The sequence below is a fragment of the Phaenicophaeus curvirostris genome, chromosome 8 (assembly GCF_032191515.1).
Source record: "Phaenicophaeus curvirostris isolate KB17595 chromosome 8, BPBGC_Pcur_1.0, whole genome shotgun sequence".
NCBI lineage: Eukaryota > Metazoa > Chordata > Aves > Cuculiformes > Cuculidae > Phaenicophaeus > Phaenicophaeus curvirostris.
Window position 1 is genome coordinate 28,230,786 of NC_091399.1, and position 23,858 is coordinate 28,254,643.

General features: G+C 51.7%; 2 protein-coding genes across 4 annotated transcripts in view; both read left to right on the plus strand.

Annotated features, from left to right (window-relative positions):
• The window catches only part of RNF220 (ring finger protein 220), a 229,797-nt gene that overhangs the window by 130,671 nt on the left and 75,268 nt on the right, over positions 1–23,858 (plus strand). For all 3 annotated transcript variants that reach the window (XM_069862965.1, XM_069862966.1, XM_069862968.1), the window contains one exon: positions 10,136–10,265. In XM_069862965.1, the coding sequence (XP_069719066.1) occupies positions 10,136–10,265 (130 nt within the window). The remainder of the gene's footprint in view (positions 1–10,135; positions 10,266–23,858) is intronic.
• Positions 3,719–23,858, plus strand: part of RPS8 (ribosomal protein S8) — a 145,746-nt gene continuing 125,606 nt past the window's right edge. The window contains exon 1 of the mRNA XM_069862997.1: positions 3,719–3,724. Within this exon, the coding sequence (XP_069719098.1) occupies positions 3,721–3,724 (4 nt within the window). The 5' untranslated portion in view covers positions 3,719–3,720. The remainder of the gene's footprint in view (positions 3,725–23,858) is intronic.

Here is a 23,858-nt window from a genome sequence, read left to right on the forward strand (position 1 = left end):
ATTTAACCAGGTTATCACAGACCGCTGCGCTGCTCGGGTAGGAGAAACGTGCTGCATGGCCAATGTGGCTCATCCAAATGGTCCATGTTTGGGTTACAAGTGTATGGTCCCCCTGTCTCTGAGCCTTCGGGTCCTCTGCACACAGTTAAAATGCCACAAACTCTTCTTGGAAAGGGTTATTCGACAGCAGGATAAGGTGCATGCATACAAAATCTCAGCGCATTTCAATGTCGGGCAGTCAGACATCTCCACCTATGAGCATCCCCTGGATGCTGACCCTGGTGTGCCGGCAGAGCATGTGTGAAGGGTGAGGTGGCATCAGGCTAGCGACACAAATCACGCTAAAAATGCCAAATAGCTGCGTTTACATGCATTCACAACCCAAGGGTCGTGCTCTTGCCATAAAAAGGAAGATGAACCCCAGCGAGATGGGAGCAATGTTCCCAAGGATGCCTCTGGGAGGGAAAGATCAAGAACCGATGCTCGTAATGGCCTCGGCTGCTAAAACAGTCAAAATAATAACAGGGTGAGGAGGGTGCTGGAGTGGGAGATGCAGCCGGGGGAGCTGTGTGATGAGTGCCCATCGTGTGCCAGTGACACCCCGATGTGCCTCTTCTCCGGGGATGTTGCAGGCCTTTGGTTCACATATCCCAGTATCCAGCCTCCTTTTAAGTCCCAGTGGAGATTTCTGTTATGTGGGTGGAAATGGCCAGGACAAGCTCTAGTAAGACACAGAAGGGAAAATATTTTCTTGCTCTCCAGCTCCATTTTTTCACTCCTTCTGTTTTCCTTTCCGCCCTTCCTTTGCCATCTCACAGCTCTCTGAATTCATAGGAGCTCTTCCTCAAGGTGAAATGAAGGCTCCAGGCTGCGTTTTGTGGTGTGGGTGGGGGAGGACGAGGGTCAGGGAGGGTTAAGCAGGGAGGGGGCAGTGCAACAAGGCGGCCTGATCTAGTGATTAAACAAAGGGATTCAGCCAACATGTGTAAAATTAAGTGATCAAGAGTTGATTACAGAGTGCATTGATTGTGTACTGATGGATTAAACAGAGTCGTGCTTGGGATGCGATTTTCCGAGCTGGGCACGGAGAGCACAGGCAATCGACATGTTGGCCAGAAGGACCCGCTTCTCCCAAGCCCTGGCTTTTATACATTCTCTGGATAAATCTGCAGAGAGGCCCGTGGAATTATAATCGATTATCCATTTCTCAAAGTCACTTAAGGGCCCTGAGCTACAAGCTAAAGTGCCGGTGCTGCGAAGAGGCATTGGGTATGCGCCGGCATGTGCAGGTGCTGGCGCGAGGGGAAAATGTGGCAATGACCCTGCGTGCTGCAAGCTGATGAATCTATTTTCTTGTAGGAAATAGTTTTGACAGTTCAATATCTGTGTTTTCGATATGTGCCCCACACACCCCCAAGGGAGGAGAGGAGCTGGAAAGTGGAGGGAGGGAGTGGGTGGGAGGCAGGGAAAGACTCTACCCCATCACCCCTTCAAATTATAGGCGTATCAGTATATCACCAACTTAACAGGCTGCCCTCCAAGTCAAGGGCATGGGAGCAGCACGGCAGCATGCAAGCTTCTGCTTCTGGCTGGAGCCTCTCTCAGGGTGCTGCACTGGGTTGGGGGCTCACTGGAGGTGGGGGGCTCCATAGGGTCTTGTTTCCTTGCCAATAGTGAAAGCAAAGCCCCGTTTCCAGGCCAGATCGCTTGCCAAGGACCCAGCAGAGGGTGAAGACAGGGAGTGCGAGAGTTGAGCTGTTGAAGTCTGGTGCAGGATTGTCCTACGGGTTTTGCAGGGCACTCAGATGCACAGTGGTGGGATGAGGCCAGGAGGTAAAAGACCATCCAGCACTCCCCCAGCCTCTGTGCAGGGCTGTAACTCCTGCTTACGACTGTGTCCCAGTTTCTGGTGTGTATAAAGCAACCAGAGCATGACAGAGACCCCAGAAGAGCCTGGGGCATTGGAGTCCAGCTCTCTTATGGGTTCCCAGACAGACATAGAAGTTTCTGTGAAACTCTCAATTTCTCTAGTTATTTTGCCAGCTAAAGAAGATATTTTGCTCCACATCTTCCTATCCAAATAGGTGATGCAGAGCATGAATAATCAAGGCGCCCTTAGGTAATACAGCTCCTCCTCGCACCTTCTCCAACCAGGCCAGCAGGAACCCCAGCTCAGGGGACTGGTTCAGCAAGGGATAAAAAGTGACGCTTGTAACTGCAAACACTGCCCACTGGTGAATGTCACCCAGCTGGCAGCCTTGAATTCACAACCCCAGACATGCCAGGCAGCTGAGGAAGAGGGATGAGGAAGAGGCAGAGCCATTACCCACTTGTGGTCCAGCACTGGCGGCGAGAGAGCCCTGGGGTCTCCTGCCTGGCTACCAGGGGGTGTGCTGTATCCCAGTGCCTTGTTTCACAAGCCCCGTTGTGGAAGGACTGGCTGTGGGCCAGAGCATTTGCAGAATTGCAGGCATGGTCCCTGGGTCCCACTGGCTCTGGGTGATTTGTCCACAGCCTGGGCAGCCTTGGCTGTCACACCGTGACAAGGTCCATGGGATGGAGGACAACTGAAGGATGTAGGGGAAGGAGGTGCGCTGTGCTCCAGGACACCCAGGCTGGAGGGACAGAGCTGTAGGATGCTCCCAGGAGCACCTCCACCATGCTGTGTTTGCTGGAGCCGGGGACCCTCAAATGCCAGGGAGACCCAGCTGCTCCTCAGGACTTGTGTGTTTTGGAGACAAGGCAGTGGGCTGGAGGAGGCTCCAGTTTTGCAGCCAGGGCAGAGGATTGGTGGCAGCTGGAAGGTCCAGCTCTGCAGTCCTGAGCTTGCCCAGGCTCATACCAGCACTCATCAGAGAAACTGGAGCAGAGGAGGGTTCATCTCTCTGTTGCTGATCCCTGCTGTCCCCGTTTGGTCCAAGGACAGAGACAGCACAGCCCATTGGATTACTCTTGGCTTTTCTCTATTTATTTCTTGTGAAGCCCAGGGAGATGTTTCTGCTCTGCCCTGTGAAGCTACATTGAGCCCAGGAGCAGCACCATGGGCAGACAGAGCCACAGCCCATCCCAAACCTCCTCTTCCCCTCTTCTTTCCAGGTCCCTGTCACGCTCTCCCTTTCCAGCTCTCCCAGAGGCCCGTGGCCCTCTCATTGAGGATTCATTGTCTTGTCAGCCTCTAGTTAGCCGGCATGCGTGCGAATCATAAATTACCCCGCCCGGGCCTCTGCTATGCTTCAGCACAGACAAAAAAATTGCACTCCATCACCGTGTCTCCCGGCTTTTAGTGGTATTGATCAATGCTGCTCCCTTCCCGCCCCCCCCCCCTTTTCATTTTAACCGAGCCGGTTAAGTGCAGTATCTTATTTTGTGCTGGGACAAATGAAAAGAATATTAGCAAGGGCTGAAATATATCTCTTTTTTATCTCTCTGCTACTTTTTTATTGAATCTTTCTGAGTAGGTGGCTTTCCGCAGGATGACAGCCTCATGACAGGCTCCTCATTAGAGCCGAGACAGTAATTGTGATGCATTTCCCTGCGCGGCCTTTTCACTTCTCCCCCCCTCTCCTGCCTTTCCTCCTCTCTCCTTTTCCCCTGATTTGTAAAGTGATTGGATGTACAGACTCACTCAGTTTCTTAAATTATTGCCCAGCTCAATCCATCTTCCTCTGCCCCGCACCGGGCAGCCGTGATCTCCGCAGATGGAGACCTGGGGCTGGGACCATGAGTGGTGGGGTCGGATGCTCGGAGGGGCTCCTCATCTTTCCCAACTGCTGGGCTGCCAGCTCCCAGGAGAAACATGGTGCTGGATCTAACGGGATGTGTAACAAGCTTCTGAAGAGCCCAGGGTGCTCCTTGAACATGCTTTTTTACTGAGCAACCCCTAGGATCACTGGTGACTGGATACCCAGCTGTTGTTTGGCAGCAGCACTGTGCCAGTTTACACCAGTCCTCTCCAGCATCCAGCTTGCCTGGAGGCAGAGCTACAAGAGCAACTCTTTTCTTCGGAAGGAAATCATTATTTTAGCAAGGTTTTCTGCCTTGCATCCCTCTCTAGTTTTTAACCTCAGGAGAAGCAGGTGCATTTGCTAAATTGCTTGGGAACCCAGGCACCCTACCATGGAGCAGTGCTGGGGATCAGGCTCTTGGTGGGGATGCAGGGTCTGGGTTCAGCTCTTTGCTGTGCCCCTGCTTGCTCATGATGCAGTAGAGGTCCCTCAGTCTATCCATGTGTTTTATACACCTTGGTTGTATAAAACCAGCTGTCACCCATCCCTGTGCTCCTCTTTGTTGGGCTCAAGGCAGGAGTGGCCCCATGCCATGTCCACCACAGTCTGAGTCCAGTTTCTGCCAGTGCCCTGCAGCAGCTGTGCACTGTGATGCAAAAGTGGAGAAGTGACTCCTCAAAAGCTCTTTTTTACATGAAAAAAACACTTTTCCAGACATCTGCTCCCTCCATGCATGCACAGACCTACAAACTGCGCGTGCTCTAGGAGAAGGCAGGTCTGTTCGACCTGTGGGGTGTTTGCAGAGTTAGGTTTTGCTGAGGATACAGTTATAGCCAGATGCTGAACCCAGCCATGCCATATAAACCTAAATTCACCTCACGGCCCTCTGCTCACGCTAGCATCTGGCTCTCCACCACCCTGTGCAGACCAAATGCAGGAGGGGCTGGATCCAGGGTGCCTGGCCCCAGGCAGCAAGCTGAGATCCGCATCCTGCATGGTCAAAGCCTGCATCCCACACAGCCAAGGTCTGCATCTCCAACAGCTGGACAGGAGGCCGAGGGAGGGTACGGACCTACAGGAAGGAGCAGGATATGCCCTGGCCTCCAGCATCCCCCTCTGCAGTATTTTGGGAGGCCACGTACCTTTTGACTGCGGTCAAACCCAGCAGGATCCAAGGCAGAGCCCTGCAGGGCATGCAGCCCCATGGGAATGGCACTGGGAGCCCACCAGGGAGATGGGAGAGCGATGCTCCCCACTTTATCACAAAATACTTTTGCCTCTGTTATTCTGGGGTGCTTTGCAGTGACACATGAACCATCTCTGCCTTCCTCACCCCACCTCTGTCATCCTCCCTCAGCAGCCCCTTGGCTGCCACTTACTGTCAGGCTCTGCGAGCCTCATCGGCCGCGGTGCGGGCTCGCCGGCAGAAGAGTGAGCATTCGGCTATTTCCGAGCTAATATGGGGCTTTCTTTGAATTATTGTTTTTTGAGCTGGAAGGAACAGAGGCTTGTCACACAAGATATCTGCTATCAGTACACAAATAACAGCAAGCCCATCATCGAATGGAAAATAATCGCCGCGGAAACTGAGTTGCGGGGGAGCTGGGAGGGATTATTACAGGCGCTGGCAGTGGCGATGCTGTCAAGGAGCCTGTGTCAGCACTTCCATTACCACCCACCTGGTTTCAGCGCAGCCCCTGAAGCGGCGCACGGGGCCGCGGGGCCCCAGCATGGGGTCATTTCTATTCAGAAGAGTTTCAGATCAACTGGCTTTGATTGGGTTTAAATGATGGAGTGTTTAAGAGGGAAAGAGAGGAAATAGGAGGGCGAGGTGGAGGGAGGCATGTCAGAAGAGGGGGAGTTGGTACTCAGACAAGTGGAAAACAGTTTGAGATAAGAGAAATCAAGAGTAGGGAGGAAAGAGCTGGTCCTCCTTGGGGGCAAGTTTCAAATGGCCACTAAAAAGGACAGCATGGGGACAAGATGACCCGAAACCTGGGTGGATCTGTCTAGTGAAGCGCTGTTGGGAAACAGCGAATGTGTCCTTAACAGGGAACATGCCCACTGCCTGTGCCACCCATGGTAGCGGTCCCTGGGGAGGATCCCGGTTGTGCAATAACTCATTAGCAATTGAATGATGAACAGTTTATTTCATTCCTTTGGTAACTTGCAGAGCTCATGGGCAGAGAGAGATTTCATATCTTGTAAACTTTGTTCATTCAGAGTGACTTGGGAGTATTGTTTGCTACCTAGTGATGAGGGGCTATAGACATCTTGCGCTGGCATGGCTGTTGGCAGGCTCGGTTCCTTATTTATCACTGAGATGTTCTCCAAAACAGCATTTCCTTCCCTGCTCGTGGGGGGAAAGCTCTTCCAAGTGACCCAGTCCTGGCCTGCAAACACCTCATGGTGCTGTCAGCTCTCCCTCCCAGGGCACAGACGTAGGGTGGGAGCAGGGATGGCTTCATGCTTTCAAACTCATTCCATTCCACTTGTGCATCCCTGGTACCTAAACCCAGCTCCCAGCAAAGAGCCAAGGTCCTGTTAGCAGTCAACTTGTAGTAAATCAAGCCCGACTCAGGGGAATTACACTGGGTCTGTATCAGTGTAAGAGAGGAGAGGATCTGGCCCTCAGTCCCCAGTGGGATCAAGAGGGTTCAGTTTGGTCCCCTCCTGGGCTTGGATCCATTTGCAGATGCCCTCCAATGGAGCCTGTGGACAAATTCCTCCACGTAGGTGTGCGTCTGTGCATCGAGCCCTCTGCTTTCAGAGCAGGAAATATTCCGTTTCAACACTTGGAGTTAAACATCTCCGTGGAGCCCAGGAGACTGTGCAAACAGCGGGAGCACCAAGGCTTTGCCTTTTCATCTCTCTGGCACTGGTGAGCGGGGGGGTTGGCAGCAGGGAAAGCACGGCAGAGCTGAGGAGGGTAAACACTGGACCTGAGCCTACTGAGGAGCCAGAGAGTGAAGGGGAAAGAGAGGGGTAAAAATAACAAAAACACAGCTGCCAAAAAACCAAAAGCCTGAAAAGATCCATTCAGGGTCTCCCAGGAATGGATTTGGCGCAGGACAGGGAAGGAAGAGCAGGGAGCAGTCCCTGCTGGGGCAGAGTTTGGACCCTTCATTTTGCCCTGGACAAATCAATGCTCTCTGCTCTCTTAAGTGGGATAAACACACCAGCACAGTCCAACTGCACACACTGCATGGCATCCTTTGCTTTTTCATGAGTACCAGGATGCCCCTGCTCTGAAGAGAAGAGGTGGGATGTACACGCTTCCTTCCACTTTTGCTTTCAGAAATGAAACCTGAAGACTCCCAGTGCCCATCCTCTCCCTCTCCACAACCCAACATCCTATGCCACAGAGCTGGGTACCACAGCCCGGCATGAGCGTGGGTGTGTGTTGGGCTATGGGGCATGTTGTGGATGTGGCCATTGCTGATTTGGGGAGACGTATCCCGCTGGCAGCCTCTGTGGCACTGCAGACGTGCAGCAAGTTTTGCAGACCTGGGGAGGTTTGCGTAGGTGTCCTGCTGGCATGGGAGATGATCCCTCCCTTCTGTTGTCACTCGCATTTAGCTCTGCTCCTGCAAAAGCACAGTTGTCAGCCCCTTGGGCCAGGAGTCAGGGCTCCTTCTGTCTCCTGCTTTGCAATCTGTGTGTCAGGGACTTGGCTGTGTGTCTGGGCTCTCTTCTCCTGCCCCTCTGGAAGACCTTGCTTCAGTGCGAGCACCAGCCTCCTCCACTCACTGGAGCAAGGGGATTTACTCCTGCTATCACAGGGATGCATGATGACAGCTGTCACATCCTTCCTTGGCATGAATTCCTCACTGTATCATTGCTGTAGCTGGTGTGTAAGACTGCTGCTGCTCATTTCTCCTGCTGGCCTGGGCTGGGGTTGGGAGTGGCCATGGAAGGGAGCAATGCTCCTTCCCGTGGCCTGAGGTCCCTCCTGGTTGCCCCAGGTGTTGAAATCCACAGTCATCCCTATTTAGAATCATGCATCCCATAGAGAAGCCCCTGAAAAAAAAGCAGGGAGCAAAGACCTGGGCATGCAGGAGGTTAGGAAAGCCACCAACCTGGTGCAACAGAGCTGATCCCCAGGTGAGACCTCAGCTGCACCTACTGGTCGGAGGCTGCTCTCCCAGCACTGCTGTCGGGCATGCTCCATCACCTACCCCAGCAAACAAACACCCCTGGGCTCCCAAAAGAGCAGAGTCCCAGGGATGCTTAACCTCCAGTTCACCCTCTAGCCCTGCGCAGAGCATTCCTGCCCCACCAGCCCAAGCTGTGGGTGGCAGGCGAGGGAGTTTGCAGGTCCCACGGCGGTGGCCTGGGCTGCGAGCAGGGATGCAGCGTGGTAGGGCGGAGGGCAGCCTGTTTACCCATCCAACTGCACACCCCACAGCGGGGATCCAGCAGGATTTCCTGTCCGCTCAAAGGCTGCCTGTTTATTTTGGGAGGGAGACTCGGACATCTCCATTGTTTTGCTGCGAAGTTGGGGTTATAAATAGCAGGTGGTTGGGGACACTTCTGGGCTATTTTGGGCCCCCACTACACAAAAGTGGAAAAGCTCCAAGAGGAAGGTGGAATTACTGAAATGCCGACCTTTCCCGCAAGGTTCAGTGGGAGCTGGTTGTTTGGGTTTGGGTTGGGTTCTGGGCATTATTTAAACATGAGGGAAAGAGGAGAGAGGGAGATGTTTCCAGCTGAATGGGCTGCACGCTGTGTCCCCCCCAGCAGAAGGGTGGTAGGGTTGAGGAGCCAAGGCGCCTGGGGTCTGCCAGTGCCCTGCCTAGGAGCCATCAGGAATAGCTCAGGTCCAGAGGAAAGACTGGCTGAGTTTTCCTCCTGGCTCTGCAAATGGGAGAGTTCCCAGTGGATGGAGAAGCTGGGGAGGTAGAGGATGCCCCATAAGCACTGCTCTGCCCCATCTTGCCCCTCATTGCTTTGCTTTCCCCACCTCCTATAGAGAGGCTGAAGGGAACGGCAGGTTATATCCCGCTGTGTCCTGCTGGAAGGCAAGGATGAGCCAAGGTGACTCACAAACTTATTTCAGACCCTTCCTCTCCTTAAATGCCTGTGCCAGGAGGTTACACAGTGAGTAGCAGGGACCCAGTAAAGCCACTCACACCAAGGTTTTTACTTTGAGAAGGTCTATTCCTTTAATGGGGGTTCATTTAACTGGGCTCTGCCATCGTTAGGAGCCATAAAATGGCACCTTTTGGCTCCTGATTGGAAGGCCACAGAGCACGCAGCCCCCTCGCATCCAGCGCCGGCTGCTTTATTGTGCATTACTGACTCTCACTCGGATTTAACCAATTTGATCCATGTCTAATACATAAATAAATAATCCAGCAGGAGGGTTCACATTAGATGACAACAGGCAGCTATAAAGCATGTTTCTCGCTGCCAGAGCCATCTGAGCCAGGCTCCGCACGCCCTCTCATGAGCAGAGCAGCTAATACAGCTGGGAGAGGGGGGCCTGGAGACCCGCGGGCTTCTCTGTTTTATGGAAAGTTCATTGTTTGCTTTAGAGTTTTATTTTATGTTAAATAGACGCTGTATATTCCTTACAGAGGGGGCAATAAAGTTTCTGAGCCAGAGGAAATTGGCTTTGGAGCAGGGAGTGAATCAGGGAGATGTGGTTGGGCAGGGGAGCAGCGCAGCGGTTTTGGGGCAAGGAGGGTGTAAAGCAGAGTCCAGTTTGGGATCAGGGTCTGCAGGCACCCCCAGATCTCGCCCAGGAATGATGCAGTCCCAGGAGACTCAGGGCTTAGGCGGCTGTAGAATCTGGAGCTGCTGGCGGTGTGAGGAGGGTGAGGGATCCCTTCCCTGTGGCAGGACGGGGTGACCAACCCCTGGTGACCACGTCAGTGATGCCGAGCATCCAGACCTGCTCACTGCCACCCGCAGCTCAGCACTGCAGGGTCTCCTCTGCCTCCCAGCTCCTGTCTGCCCACGGAGAATCATTCTGCCCTTCAGAGGCTCATCCCAACCCACTCAACTTCAAGAGTGCCAAGGAGGACAAAGAGGTTTTTTTCTTAGTTTACTGTTATTAGTTAATAGAAACAGTGGGTAGCATCATGTCACCCGACTGCTCCAAGTCACAGCACCTGCACCACAAACTGGAGAAGTTGAGGCTACCCAGGGTCTCTCCCCAAACGTGGCTGTTGCTGCTCTCCCTGTAAGACTGGGTCTGGGATAGTTTTGTTCAGAAGCTGCCCTGCTGCAAAGCACAGTCAATCCCTGCCCCAGGTAGTGGGCGACAGGGAGAGAAAAGGGGATACACCAGGAGGAAACCCGTGACTTTCAGACCTCAGCAAGCACAGGGACCAGGACAGAGCACAGGCAATGCTGATGGCAGCTAATAAGACCTAAAGCTTTCTCCCTTCTTTTCCTCCTTGCAGGCAAAAAGAAAGCAACTTTGTTTGACAGCCAGGCTCCGATCTGCCCCATCTGCCAGGTTCTCCTTCGCCCCGGGGAGATGCAGGAGCACATGGAGCAGGAGCTGGAGAAGCTCACCCAGCTGAATATCAGGTAAGCAGCTTCCTAGGGTCCACCAGCATCCCCAGATCAGCCAGACGAGACACACACAAATGGCAAAGGAGGTGGCGATACTCAGAGCTACCAGATACGGGCAATTTAATGCTAGCCAGCAGGGCAGGAATGTTTCCCCAGGGTACACTGCAATGGTAAAGCCAGGCAGAAATGACTCCCAGAGGGCACGGATACCCCTTTCCCCAGGGATCTGTGTTCAGGCTAGCAGCTCTCACGTCGCTCACGTCCCATGATGGAGCAGTCCTGCAGCAACAGTGAATGCTGCCCCTCAGCTGCTTCGGCTACCTTCTGCTTTCCCCAGCACAGCAAAATCTCCCATTTAAAAAAAAAAATAAAATAATTGCATTTTAACTGCTAGCAGTTATTTAGGAAATGGCTGCAGCCAAGGGTTGGCAGATCCCTGCCCCGGTCTTAATAAAACTCAGCAGCCTTGGAAAAGAGCGTGTTTATTTCAATTATTAATGAATTCCCCGGTCATTAAAAGGTGAGGAAAGGAATCAAACTGCCGAGTAGGAGCAAAGTTACGTCACCAGGTGGTAGGGGAGGAGGAAAGCCGTGTCTGTGTGTGTGTGTGTCTGACAGGGCGTGCACGTGGCCAAGTATAGTGGGGAGGATGCAGAATCCGTCTCTGCCCATCTTGGATCTTCTTTGCAACTGAGCAATAGCCGTTGCAGACTAAGGAAAGGGTTTTAGCTAGAGGAAGACCTCCCGAAATGGGCTGAGATCTCCCAAATTCAGCACCTGCAGCCTCAGGCTGAGACCCGCATCCAGCACGCGTTGAACAGGAGAAAGTGGGGGGCAGGGAACAGGCAGCCCATTTATCCCTCACGACACCCAGTCCCCTTGTGAGCGTAATTTATGGTGTAATTTGGGCTGCATCCAACTTAATAAAGGGCCACGGCAAATTAGTGAACAGGTTTAAATGAACAGAAGCAATTAGTGCTCGGAGGAGCCCATCAAAGAAGTTGGGCCAATATCAGAGTGAAACTGAAACCGCAAGCCAGGAGCAGAGGCTGGCTGGCGCGAGGCAGTGATGGGAAGGTGGCGCTTAATGGGAAAGGAAAGGAAACCCTAAATCATAAAGCATGACAAGGGCCATTGTGGGCCAGCTGACAAATGAAAAAGAATGGCATTATTCCTTTAAATAACAGCAGCAGTTAGAGAGTAGACAGCTCTCCCCAGCTTGCCCTCACTTCTCTGGCCCGCTCCGCCCGGCCACGCAGGCGGCAAAGAAGAATCAGAGGTCTTTATTAATTATTAACTAACGACTCCCTCCGTAGAGTGATAGATAACGTTCAATCTAGTCGATGGATTCGGGCGGTGGAGGCTAATCCATAACACAGCAGCCCCGCGCGGGGATGGGCTCTGCCAGGCTCCGAGGGGAGCGACGCAGGGGCCAGCAGGCAGGGTGGGCAGCACCAGCAGGCAGCGAGACGTGAGCAGGTTGGTCTCCTTCATGCTGCCCAGCTCCAACAGGGCAGCTCAGTCCAGCAGGTGACCCCTTCTCCCGTTCCCCCCTTTCCCACCTGGAGGAGCCGGGAGCGAGAACACATCAACAAGGGAAGAGAGAAACTAATAATGATCTCAAATAACCCAATAAACATAAAAATAAAATGTAGGCCTATAAATGTGATGGGCACCGGCAGCCCTGGCCGCTCCCTGCCAATACCGACTCGTTACCGAAATGGCTGAGCAGCTGTTACTTATCAGTCTGATGGGGAGAAGCGAACCGGGGGGCTGCTTTCCAAGGGCCTTTTTTTTTTCGTAATTTAAAGAGGATGCAGCCAATCATGGCTTGTGCTGTTAAGTTTTAATAAACTTTAATGATTCGCAACAAAATCATAAATTTCCAGCACTCGGGGTTAGGAAGGTAGACCCCCTCCTGCCCGCCGAGCCTGCAACACCAGAGACTTGGTGGGTGCCACATCAGCTCCTGCTGCAGCACCAGGACTCACCGTGTGATGGGATCACCCCATGGGGCTGCGCAGGGCCACATCGAGAGGAGAGATGGGGCTGGTGGAGAAGGAAGATGGAGGGGCTGCCCCAAGCCATCACGGTTGCCAGGTGTTGAGCACTCAACATGGGCTTTTGGGCACTGCTGGAGCAAGGAGATGGGCAGGGCTTGGAGGAGGAAGGGATTCTTCTAGGTGATCACAGGAGCTTCTTGGGCTGAGATACAAGGGAGCTGTAGGAGCTACCTGCATGATGCTACCTATGTCTGCAGCTCACCAGGGGTTGCATCCCACCCACCTCAATGAACTCCCTCACTCAGATGATGCACCCCTAGAGACAGGGACAGCCCTTCTCCCCATGGGCCGTGTCAGAGTGTCAGGGTAGTGACATCTCAAGGTGTACCCAGCTGTAATATCACACAGCAAAGCAGGAGAAGCCATGCCGAGCCACGGGGCAGCACCCACACACACCAAGGGGCTGCGTGTGCCATGCGGATGGACACTGGCTGTTGGACCAGTGATGAGCATCACTCAGGATGGTGACGCTGATACAGGGTCAGGCTTTCCCTTGAAATAGCAGACTTGAGTAGGAATGATGAACCAAAGCTTCTAGCTCTGCTGCTTTCTTAGTGTGCCCAGTCTCCCAAGGCACAAGGAGAGACCTGCATACGCTCGCCCCATGGCTTCTCCACCTTGCGCGAGTCCAGCCAAACCCCAAGCACAGCTCGCACGACGAAACAAGGCTCTCTGAATGCAAATTTCATTTCTGAGCCACTGGCGCTGTTTCAAGAGCCGGCAGCCTCCGAGCCCTTCTCAGTGTTACATATGTAACAGCCTCATTGAACTTGACATGTCAAATTCAGGCCATTTGTGCAAAATCTCCCTTTAATAATACCGTTTCATTTCGCTCAAATGAGACTTGAATGCATGTAAAATGGAAAAGGATATTTAAGCGCTAACATTAGGCAGATGTCTTGCCAGAGGCCGATTGAATATATGAGATTTTGAAGTGCTTAACACGTTTTCGGTGCTCCCTCTTAGAATATGTCACCTGGCTTTCTTTTTTCTCCCCCTCCTTTCTTAAACCCCCCCACCTCTTTAAGTGAAGGGTATAAATTGAAAGAAAACAAAACTACAAGCCTTGGTTTTATGGGGTTTAACTCTTACTGGGAAAGACTGTTGGTATTCCTCCTCTAAAGAGAAATCACCTAGTAGCTCACCTTGGCAGAGCACGAGCACAAAGCAGCAGAGAGTGGGAGGCAGGAGACTGGCAGCCCCACAGCATTTTGCAGAAGGGATGCTCTCCTTGCTCTGCATGTACCGCTCAGGGAACAAAAGGTGCCTGTCCCCAGCTGAGCACCTAAGTGCCACCACAGCGAAAATAAAAGCTAAACACGATGGCTCTCTGTGTGTGCTGGTGCCCTGTGCCCCCAGACAGGCTGGTCCCTGCAGAACACATGAATATTCCTGGCTCATGTGCATAAAGCTTATCTGTGCACTGGATGCAAGTCTCCTATCCTCACTTGATTTATATTCACCTGTTTTACACCTCCTCCGTATTAAAGGCTTGCAATAAAGCACACTGAAATGTGAGCCTCTTTCTGGAGCTATCGATGGCCCCAGCTCCGAGCTTCAAGCTGGTGCTTTGGCTGCGGACGCATTTCCCCAGTCCGGGGCCACCCACAGAGTGCAGGCAGGCACAGCGTCCAAGAGCAGCACCCGAGGGTGTCCCTCAGGGCTGGCACACACACACATCTCTGTGCACATATGAAAGCACCATTGCATTTGTCACTGCAGGTAAACGCGATGAGCAGAGGTTGTGATGCGCAGGGAGACTCTTAAACCCTGCCCTCTGCTCCCCAGGCAGCGACAAGAGAGGACAACCTGCTGAAAAGGGGTGACAGGAGAGGCTGAGTGGAGGAAAGGTGGATTTGAGGATATGGTTTGAGTTTGGGGTGGGAAAGAAGGTGAGTTTGAAAGCAAAAAAGGGGAAAGGAGGCAGCAGGAGCCATAGAGCACACATCAGCTCAGGGTCCCCAATGGGTCCACACTGCTTTTTGAGCCCCTGAATGGAGTCTGGGGAAGAGGCATTTATTGACCATTCAAAAACCTTAGGAAGTCACATTACAAATATTACAGCTGCTGAGTCAAGCGCTTGAAGGTTGGGAAATGTTCCTTTTAAGATGCTCTGTTCTTGAAAATGCAGTGCTCTTCTTAGAAAATTTATTTGGTGGGGGGCATTTATATTCCCCTGTGTGACAGCTATCAGATTCTTCTCTGCATCACCAGCAGCAAACCTGTGCTTCAGAGCTGTGATTTCCTCTCCCCACAATGATGAGGTGTATCATTAGAGCTAGGGAATGATCCAGAGAATGGAGCAGTGAGCTGGACCATGCCGGCTCTGTTCCTGTTGTTGGATCTGACGGGTGGTATGAGCTGAGATAGGAAGATCTCAGCTCTTTGCCCTTATTCCCCACGTGGAGATCTGTGTCCAGTTCTAGACTCCTCAACATAAGAAGGATATGGAACTGTTGGAATGGTTCCAGAGGAAGCTACAAGGATGATCAGAGGGCTGGAGCACCTCCCATACGAGGACGGGCTGGGAGAGCTGGGGTTGTTCAGCCTGAGGAAGAGAAGGTTCTGAGGAGACCTTATAGCAGCCTTCCAGTACCTGAAGGGTATACAGGAAAGCTGGGAAGGGATTACAAAGGCATGGAGTGATAGGATGAGGGGGAATGGCTTTAAATTGGAAGGAGGAAAATTCAGATTAGACATTGGGAAGAAAATCTTCACAATGAAGATGGTGAGGCTGTTCCTGCCTGGGCTAGCAGCTCTCATTGCTCTTTGCCATTGTGCCAGGAGTATGGGGAGCACACAGCATCTCCGGAGCTACTGATTCACCCTTATGACATTTCTGGTGTGTCTGGGAATAATTTCTCTTCTGATACTCTGATTACGAAGCATTTCCTGGAATGCAGAAGGCAGCAGGTTCTCTCACCTGGGTGCAAATGGAAAGCGCTGCAGGCTGTTTCCTGGTGACCTTAAAAATGCTGTCGCAAAGAGGGAACCAAACAGTGTCAGAGCAGGGCAAGTTGCAATGGGAAGACCTGTCTCAGAGCAGGTAAAATGCCCAGATGGAGGATTTAGCCTGACTCTTGGAGCCAGCTTTGACTCATATCAGAGGAAAAGAGCCAACTGTGGGATTGTGGTGGCTCCAGTTCCTGCAGCATCTCTCAGTGCACCTCTACCCAGGCTTAAATCTTCCTTCAGCATTCCTCTGAAACTTCCTGTCCCTCATTTGCACAAGCTCTTTTCCTCTCACTCTTCTTAATCCTCCCTCTCTTGGCAGCTCAGGTGGAAGCAGAAAGTTGTGGAGACATTTTACGTACTGCCTCGGTCCCTGGCACAGCACTGAACATCCTCACCCTGCTGCAGGGAGGCTTCAGCTCAAGGTTTCTTTAGCAGAGAGACACAGTGATAGCTCTCCTTGGAGGACAGAGGCAGCTCCAGGTCTGATGGAACAAGGAATAAGAAGGAAGCTGGCAATCTAGCTAAAGCATGAAGGCTCTGGGACCTTGGGAGATGGCCTTGTCACTCCAGGCAGGGTCACTGTCCTTGAGAGATGTCTCCAGGCATCTGGAGATGCATCCTGGATTTCACATCTTTTAACAGGTTACACTCCCAGTGTCTTGTGGTCTTTCTGATTGAAGTCATCCCATGCTAACCCCCCTGGAGTCTGCACTGGAGACTCACGCCGATTGACAAGAAGTCAATCAGAAATCCACCATCCTTGTGGTCCCTGCATCCCCAAATGACAGGGGCTTTCTTAGGGAGCCAGAGCGTCTGATGAGATATGGCTCTGACCTCTCTCCTGCTCAGGGAACCCTGTGGTTAAATATGGCTTCTCCTCACACCTGTCCAGGCAAGGGTTTGCTTCATTTCAGCAGGATCTGTTGAGCGTTGTGTTGTGCCAAAGGACCCTTGGAGCAGAATTCCCAGGGCCAGGTGGCTGCTCTGGGAAGGGCGGGCGGCTGCACTGCCAGGCTCCGCAGGATAAATAGAGTGTGTAAAACCCGAATTAGCTCTGTTGTCATGTGTCACATCAGGGTCATGGCTCTCGCCTCAGGTCTTCTCGATTTATGCCTGGGGACTTTAACTTGATGGCCAGGTACTTCCTCAGACTTCTTGTGCAGCGAACACTGCACTCCACTAGCCTTCGAGCGAGTGAGATTAGAGACATTTTTGAGCTGAAGGGTTTTCTTCCAATGCTGCATTGAAATACATGCTGATTCCCTTTCTTGCATGTGGTAGAACCCGAGTGCTCCAGAGAGGGCAAGGAGCCCTGGCCAACAAGTGAGTTTGCAACCAGGGAAAAGCAGGCATTGCAACCTCTTGCTCCTCAACTTCTTTTTTTCCTTCCTTCTTTTTCCCCTCTTCTTTTTCCACCTTCTTCTTTTCCTTTCTTCCCTTTCTCCCCCTCTTCTTCCCCCTCCCTCCCTCTCTCCCCATCCCCCTGGTATCAAGGCGACATCTCCAAGCCAAGTACTTTTAATTTCGCCCGTGGCCCTTGCTGACACGGTGGATATGCACAGCAAGTTAAATTCCCGCCTGATCAATAAAGCAGAAGCAGTGTGTCCGACTGGTCGATATTTTTTTATCTGTCTTCAGCCCAGTCCTGCTGATGACAGCCCCCTGCGCTTCAGCAAAGGCACTCAAGGGCATCGGGCTTTGGCAACACAGCTCTTTTTTTTTATTTAAATTAAAAAAAAAAACCAGATGCCTACAAAAAAAAAAAAGTTCACTGAGTTTGGCCTTTGCTTAATAACATTTTATGATTTATCTTAATTTTTAATTGAAAAAAATTTGCGAATTAATTGATTTCTGGGACTTGCCAATTAACATTGTAATTGGGTGCGTGATAAATTTCGAGGGAGCATCATTTTTCTCCCTCTCCCCCTTGTCACTGAGAAGGGGAATCGAGAGGGCAGCTGCTTCCTATCCGTACGCTCCCCACTCCTTCCCAAGGTGCTGCTGCCCTCCTCCCCCCGCGCTACTGTATCTTAAAGAAGGAACAAGAAAGCTAATAAAGTCATGTTATTAGAGTCTCGCCAGAGGTGACCCCTCAAGGCATAAATCCAGGCCAGGGAGACAGTGGGGACAGGTACTATTAAGTGTCTGACAGTGCTTTGCGAGGTGGGACTTGGTACCTCCCTTGCAGCACCCTCTCCACAGCACCTGGGGAAGGTGGCCAGCCAGCCTGGGGCTCCCAGGGGCTTTCCTGGAGGACCCTGACACCCCTCAAGGTGTTCAACCATGTAGTTCATTAACTGTGATGTCTCCCCAGTGTGTGAGTTCCAGCATGCAGGAGCCTCTCTGCGATGCCCAGGTGCTCCAGGGGGAGACCCAACCATGGCATGGGGCACCCAGGTACCCAAAAAGCCGCTTCCCACAGCGTGTGCAGCATCTGGGGTTTGTCCCACAGCCCAGGTCCCCCAGTAAAACCAGGCTGCTGGGGCAGGGCCAGTGCTTGGGAGCTGCTGCTTTGCTCTGGGACTGGAGCACTGGAGAGGTTGGTCACATCCTACTCTGCCCTGAGCCAGCTCGTGCACGGGTCCTGCCCCACGGCAGCAGCAAGGTGCCCCGTGCCACCCCACAGCAGAGATGTTCAGCACGATAACTCAGCTCAGGGGTTATGGCTGTCCTGATTTAGGTATGGGTGCATCTCCAGGTGTGTGGGAGGTGGCATCACCTGAAGTGATGTGTGTGACACACTCCAGTGGTGTGACTCCTGTCAGATTTAAATGAAACACGCTTAGGCACTGGAGAAACCTGCCTGGAAGGGTCAGCTTGTCAGTGATACTCGAGCAGGGCACAGGGCCACCTGCCACCCACAAAGGTCACATCTGTGCATGGGGAGTGGAGAAGTGGGTGGGTTGCCTGCTGACAAAATGAGGAGTGAGGAAATAGGGTTGTGCTGGGGCAGGGAGAGAGAACCAGCCACGCCTGCGGAGACTGAGGTGGAAACTGGAAATACCAACCAAGTTAAAGAGTGCCTGGTGTCTCTAGTGCTTCTCCTATCCACTTCACACACTGCATAGATTACCTCATCACAGTCAGTTCTGGTGTCCCATGCACCTTCTAATGGCTATAAATTGGAGAGGGGAAGATTTAGCGTAGACATAAGGAGGAAATTCTTCACAATGAGCGTGATGAGGCACTGGAACAGGTTGCCCAGGGAAGTTGTGGCTGCCCCCTCCCTGGAGGTGCTCAAGGCCGGGTTGGATGGGGCTTTGAGCAGCCTGGTCTGGTGAGAGGTGTCCCTGTCCATGGCTGGGGGGTTGGAATTAGATGATCTTTAAGGTTCCTTCCAACTCAAAACACTCTATGATTCCATGATCTAAAGCCCATGAGCCTGGACGAGGCTTCAGGGACCCATCCTGCAGCCCCTGCTACATCCCAGGTGAAGGGTCCCAAGCTAACCTGGCAAAGCGACAGTGCTCCCCACCTGCTGGGACAGCAGAGAGGCCAGGAGCAGCTCAGCTTTGCGCCTGCCAGTGCCAGTGTCAGCAAACCATGGGAGAACAGAGGGAAATTTATGAGGAGAAGAGTCTGTTTATTATCTAGCAAATGTGGTGCTGCTGATACTGTGGATTTATCCTCCTTCATTCCCCCTCTGATTTGTTTTCCTGCCCCTCACTGTGGCAGATTAATCATGGACAGAAAGGGAAGAGAGACCCTCCAGCTTCCACCCATGCACTCAGAGGGTGACAATGACAGCAGCCTGGGCCCTTCATCTGCAGCTTCTCCAGCAGAGAGAGCACAAGCCGTTCAGCTGCTTAGAGATGCCCCGTTCCTCTCTCCCGTGGCAGATCCCAGGGGAGGCAGAGCCTGCTGCCCGTAATCAGTGGGTGAGAGCACTTCGTGTGGATCAGGGCTTCCAGAGCACAGTGGGTGAGAAAAATTGTGGGTTGTGTATCGCTTTGCTCATGCAACGCTCTGAAAGTGCTCTGAGCACTCTCTGAAGTCCTTTGGATGCGTGGTACCCGCAGTGCCTACCCTGACTCCAGGCTGTGGGTTTGCAGGCTGGGGTTTGCAACCTCAGTGGGCAAAGCCTTCCTCTGCCACTGACTCCCAGGGCAGTGGGAGCCCTGGGAAAGGATGCATGGAAACCCAAGGGTGAGGAATAAATCTTCGGTCAGTTATTTGCCCTGAAGCGATGTATGCCTTCTGTGGAGCCTCTTCTGAACTGCCACGTGAGCTGGGAATAATTAAACAGTCATTACAGCCACGGCAGCAAAGAGCCCCCCAGATCAATCTAATGCATGACCTTTCCCTCCGACTTTTGTCTTTATTTTTCCAGCCACCTTCTTTTCAAATACTGGGAGAGAAATGAAACAACCCTCCTACCTCAGTCTCCTGCCTCACCCTGCACGCATGGACCCTCAGATCCTCACACAGAAATCTGTCACCAGATCTGAGCAGGAGCTCTGGCAGGGGCATGGGGTACCAGGGGTGCATAAAGAGAAATCCCTAAAAGAGGAGAAAGAGCTAGGAGTGCAAATGGACAGAGCAAATAGGGGATTTAGAGTGGTCAGTTCATCCACAGTGTTTTATGATCCTGCTGCTTTTCTGCTGCAGCATCATCTCTTTGAGGGAGGCAGGTGGCTGCCCTGTTGGATATTTTACATTGGATATTAGGAAAAGGTTCTTCACTCGGGGGGTGGTGGAGCACTGGAACAGCTCCCCAGGGAAGCAGTCACAGCATCAAGCCTGAAAATATTCAAGAAGCATTTGGACAACACCCTCAGACATGTGATGTGAATGTTGGGGTTGTCCAATGCAGGGGCAGGAGTTGGACTTGATGATCCTTGTGGGTCTATGCCAACTCAGAACATTCTACAATTCTATGCTTCTGTGGGGTCAGATTTGTCACAGCTGACCACGTTGGGCACTGGTGCAGAGCGCTTACAGTCCTGACTCCAGCATCTTTTTGCCTAGGGAGGTGGTTGAGTCACCTTCCCTGAGGGTGTTTAAGGGACAGGTGGATGAGGTGCTGAGGGACATGGTTTAGTGATTGATGGGAATGGTTGGACTCGGTGATCCAGTGGGTCCTTTCCAACTTAGTGATTCTATGATCTTTGGCAATTTTTATTATCACTCAGCCTCTTTTGCCATCATTGGATGCAGGGGATCTTCTAAGTAGCACTTGGAGCAGGTGCCACTAGTGGAGCCACAGCAGGTTAAAAATCACAGCGTGCTTCCCCTGACGGCACAGATCATACTTGGCCCCGCTGGGAGCTGTCACCTGCGGCTCGGTGAAGATTTGGCCTCATGTAGCTTAAAAAAAAATAATCAAACACCCATTTCCTTATTTAGGCTTCAAGTGACACTTCCACTTACTTAAACTGGCGTTCACAAAAATCCAATTCCCTCTCTACCTAGCAACTGCTTTTTTACGGCTGGCATTGCCGTCCGCACGGCTCTGCAGGCAGCTTGCTCTGCTGCCGGAGCTCCCATCCCAAGGCTGCATGTTCGAACCGTTCAAACTGTGAGTCCTGCAGCTAAAAACAAATTGTTTCCACTGTTGTTTTTTTTTTTTTAAGAAATACATCAGTTGTGGCTTGTAGAAGCCTTTTGGCTTTGCAAGATCTCACATGGGAGCTGCGTGTGCTCTGGCTGGTGTCTGTCAAATCCAGAGAGCTGCTGGGGGTTGTTCCATGGAAGAGCTGCGGAGCTGGAAGACCCCAGCTGTGTGGCAGCAGCCCTCTTACCACCTCTTTGAGCCCCTTCTGGCTGCAGTGTTGTTAAGGGATGAGCACCAACAACTGAAGCTGCCCAGGCTCAAGGCACAATTTCTATCACAGTCATTAAGAAGGTGAGGGGAGTGCTGCTGCGGGGTGGCTGCTGTGCCAGGTACAGAGCTCAGTGCTCTCCATAAGCCTTGCCTTGCCTGGGGTGGGGGCTTTGCAGGAATTTCCTTTGAACGAGCCTGGGGAGCCCAAGCAGCTGCGAGGTCTGGTGGTTGTGATGGGCTGAAGCACAGCATATGGTTTGTTTCTGGCCCTACTCTTGCTGCACTGAGACTTCAGGCAAGCCTCATCATTGCTCTGTACCCTAATTTCCCTTCTGAGAACATCTCTCTTGATCTCTTTACACTGGCAAACGTTTGCTACAATTACAGTGGAGCTTTCCAAGCCTTGTTCTGAGGTGCTGTGGTGGTGCCCCGGCACCAGCAGTCAGTCTGGGTGCTGTGGTGATGCTCAGGTGCTGTCACGGTCAGTGCTTGTGCCACAACAAGTGCAGAGAAGGGCTCCTGTCTTGATTCCCTGTCTTGCTGCCTGGCACTGGGCTTCTGCCTGGGCTGGGGGTGTTTGGCTGCATCTGATGGGCACCAAGAACACACCTTGGGTCATGGTCCTCTTCCTGGCAGCTGACAAGGCGTCTCCCATGAGGAGAAAGCCATCAGGTTTTCTGCTTGTCTCATGACTTTGGTACCCAGAAAACTTATCTTTTCTTTTGGAGGAAAGCTGAGATTCCTACAACAGCTTGCAAAAGAAAAGCCTTAAAGGGAAAGGAGAAGCACCACCTTGCTCATGGTAAAACGTGATCATATCACTTCGCCGCCAGCTCATGCTCTGGGTTCCCTGCTTGGGAAGCAGCAGCTACTGTTGATGGAGATGATAAGGGACCACTCCTTGTGTATTGCTCTTTTTTCCCCCTATGGCAAGCACACCCCAAAAGGCAGGACCATAACGAAAACAATAAATAAACCTGGAGGTCATTGTGTGTGGCAGGAGTAGAGAAACCCCAGACTGTGGGTAAGGAGGGCACATATTCAGCATGCTGAGCTGCCCTTTAGGATATCACAGCTGAAGCACTGAGTCCGAGCAGCCCTTCAGGTCTCACTCAGGGGATCCCCTGGCACCTAGGGATGTTCCTAACCAAATCCCTGCCTAGCGTTAAAAGACATACGTGTGTCCGTGGTGTAGCCCGAGTCTTGCTTTCATTGTGGAGGTCCTTGCTGGGAGTAAATGTTCCTTTTAAAGCTGATGTGCTCTGATATAGAGGGGTGATGGGTCACCAGCGAGCAAATCGGGGAGCGTGGGGGTGTAGCCGTGCAGCTCCCATTAACGCTGGGCAGAGTGCTCCAGCAGCTCCAAAGGAGGGGGCTTACTTTGCTTCCAGAGAAACGGAGAGCACCCAAACATGTGGGAATGCATGAATGCATGTCCACAATTAGTGTCTCAGCCCTGAGAAAGGGACTAGTGAGGAAGCAGCCTCATATTGCTCGGAAATGCAAACCCATCGGGAGAGAGAGAAGGAGGCTGCCCAAATCGCAGGTTCCTTCCAGGGCTTTTCTTGTCTTATTTGGTACATTGGGGAGGTTGCCTAAAAGGAAAAGAAGTTGTTTTGCTGTAATGAACTAGATAAACAATTCCCCAAATAGATTAAAACTAACTGTAACTTATAAAAGCGAGTAGTAATTATATTTTATTAGCTAGCAAAACACCATTTTTTTATTTCGTAGGATAATTCTGTGTAAATCACCTTAATTAGAAGTGTCAGACGAGCCTGTGAATATCGTACTTAGTAACTAATTTCCTATGTACAGGTTATAATTTAAAACACATGGATCACTCGCTGAGTGGAAATATGCTAGCCATGAAATAATGTGGGGAGTGTTGGGGTTATTACTATGTAAATGTGTAATCATTTCAGACCACTGCAGCCTGGCTGGGTGATTAAAGAGAATCCCAAGGTCTCCAAAGATTGTGCTCTCTGCAAGGGCCTAGAGCAAAAAAACTTTAAAAGGCACCGAAAAGTGTTTGAACTTTAAAGGTCTTGATTTCCCTTTTACCATTTTTAATTTGTCTGCGGTGTTTATGGAGGGGAAGGTTTCTCTTTGCTGATGGCCTTTCGATTCTCAGCCCACTGCCAGCATCCTTAAGAGGCGCGGGGGGCTGCAGCTGCTATAGTTTGGGGGGTTATTTAGTGGGATGGAGGAAAGCACCCCTAAACTGAGGGACTTGGGACTTGGATGACCAGGGCTTGTGCCCATTTCTGACCCATCTCTGGAAATAAAAAAAAAAAAAAGCAAAAATTGCAATTTCTAATTCGCAACAGAGCAGAGTTAAATTGCAAGGAGGGGGGGGTCATTCTTAATAATCCTCCAAATGAAAAATAAAATAAACCTTGACAAATTATCTAAATCAGTTCCCTTCTTCATCAGTCCCCACAGCAGAGGCTTTCAACTGACCAGAGAGACTCTCGTCCTGAAAACTGCGGTTTCCTGGTGCTAACACTGTTTCTTGGTGGAATTAATGAGATTCTTCCCCTTTCCCTCTAAAAGGAATAATTTTAAACACCTTTAACAAGAAAAGGGAGGAAATGAGTTGGTTTTTTTAACCTGGTGTTTGGATTATAAAAGGAAGAAAAAGTTGTTTCACACTTTGGGCGACTGAGAAATTCAAGTAGCACTGGAGACGGGGAGGGGGTGGAAATCCTTCCCATGACACCCGTTCAGGCACAGGCTGGATGTGCTGCCAGGGCTGCAGCTTGTGGGGAAACAGGGACTGATTCTGTTCCGTGCCGCCTCCTGCAAGCAGGGGAGGCAGAGGTG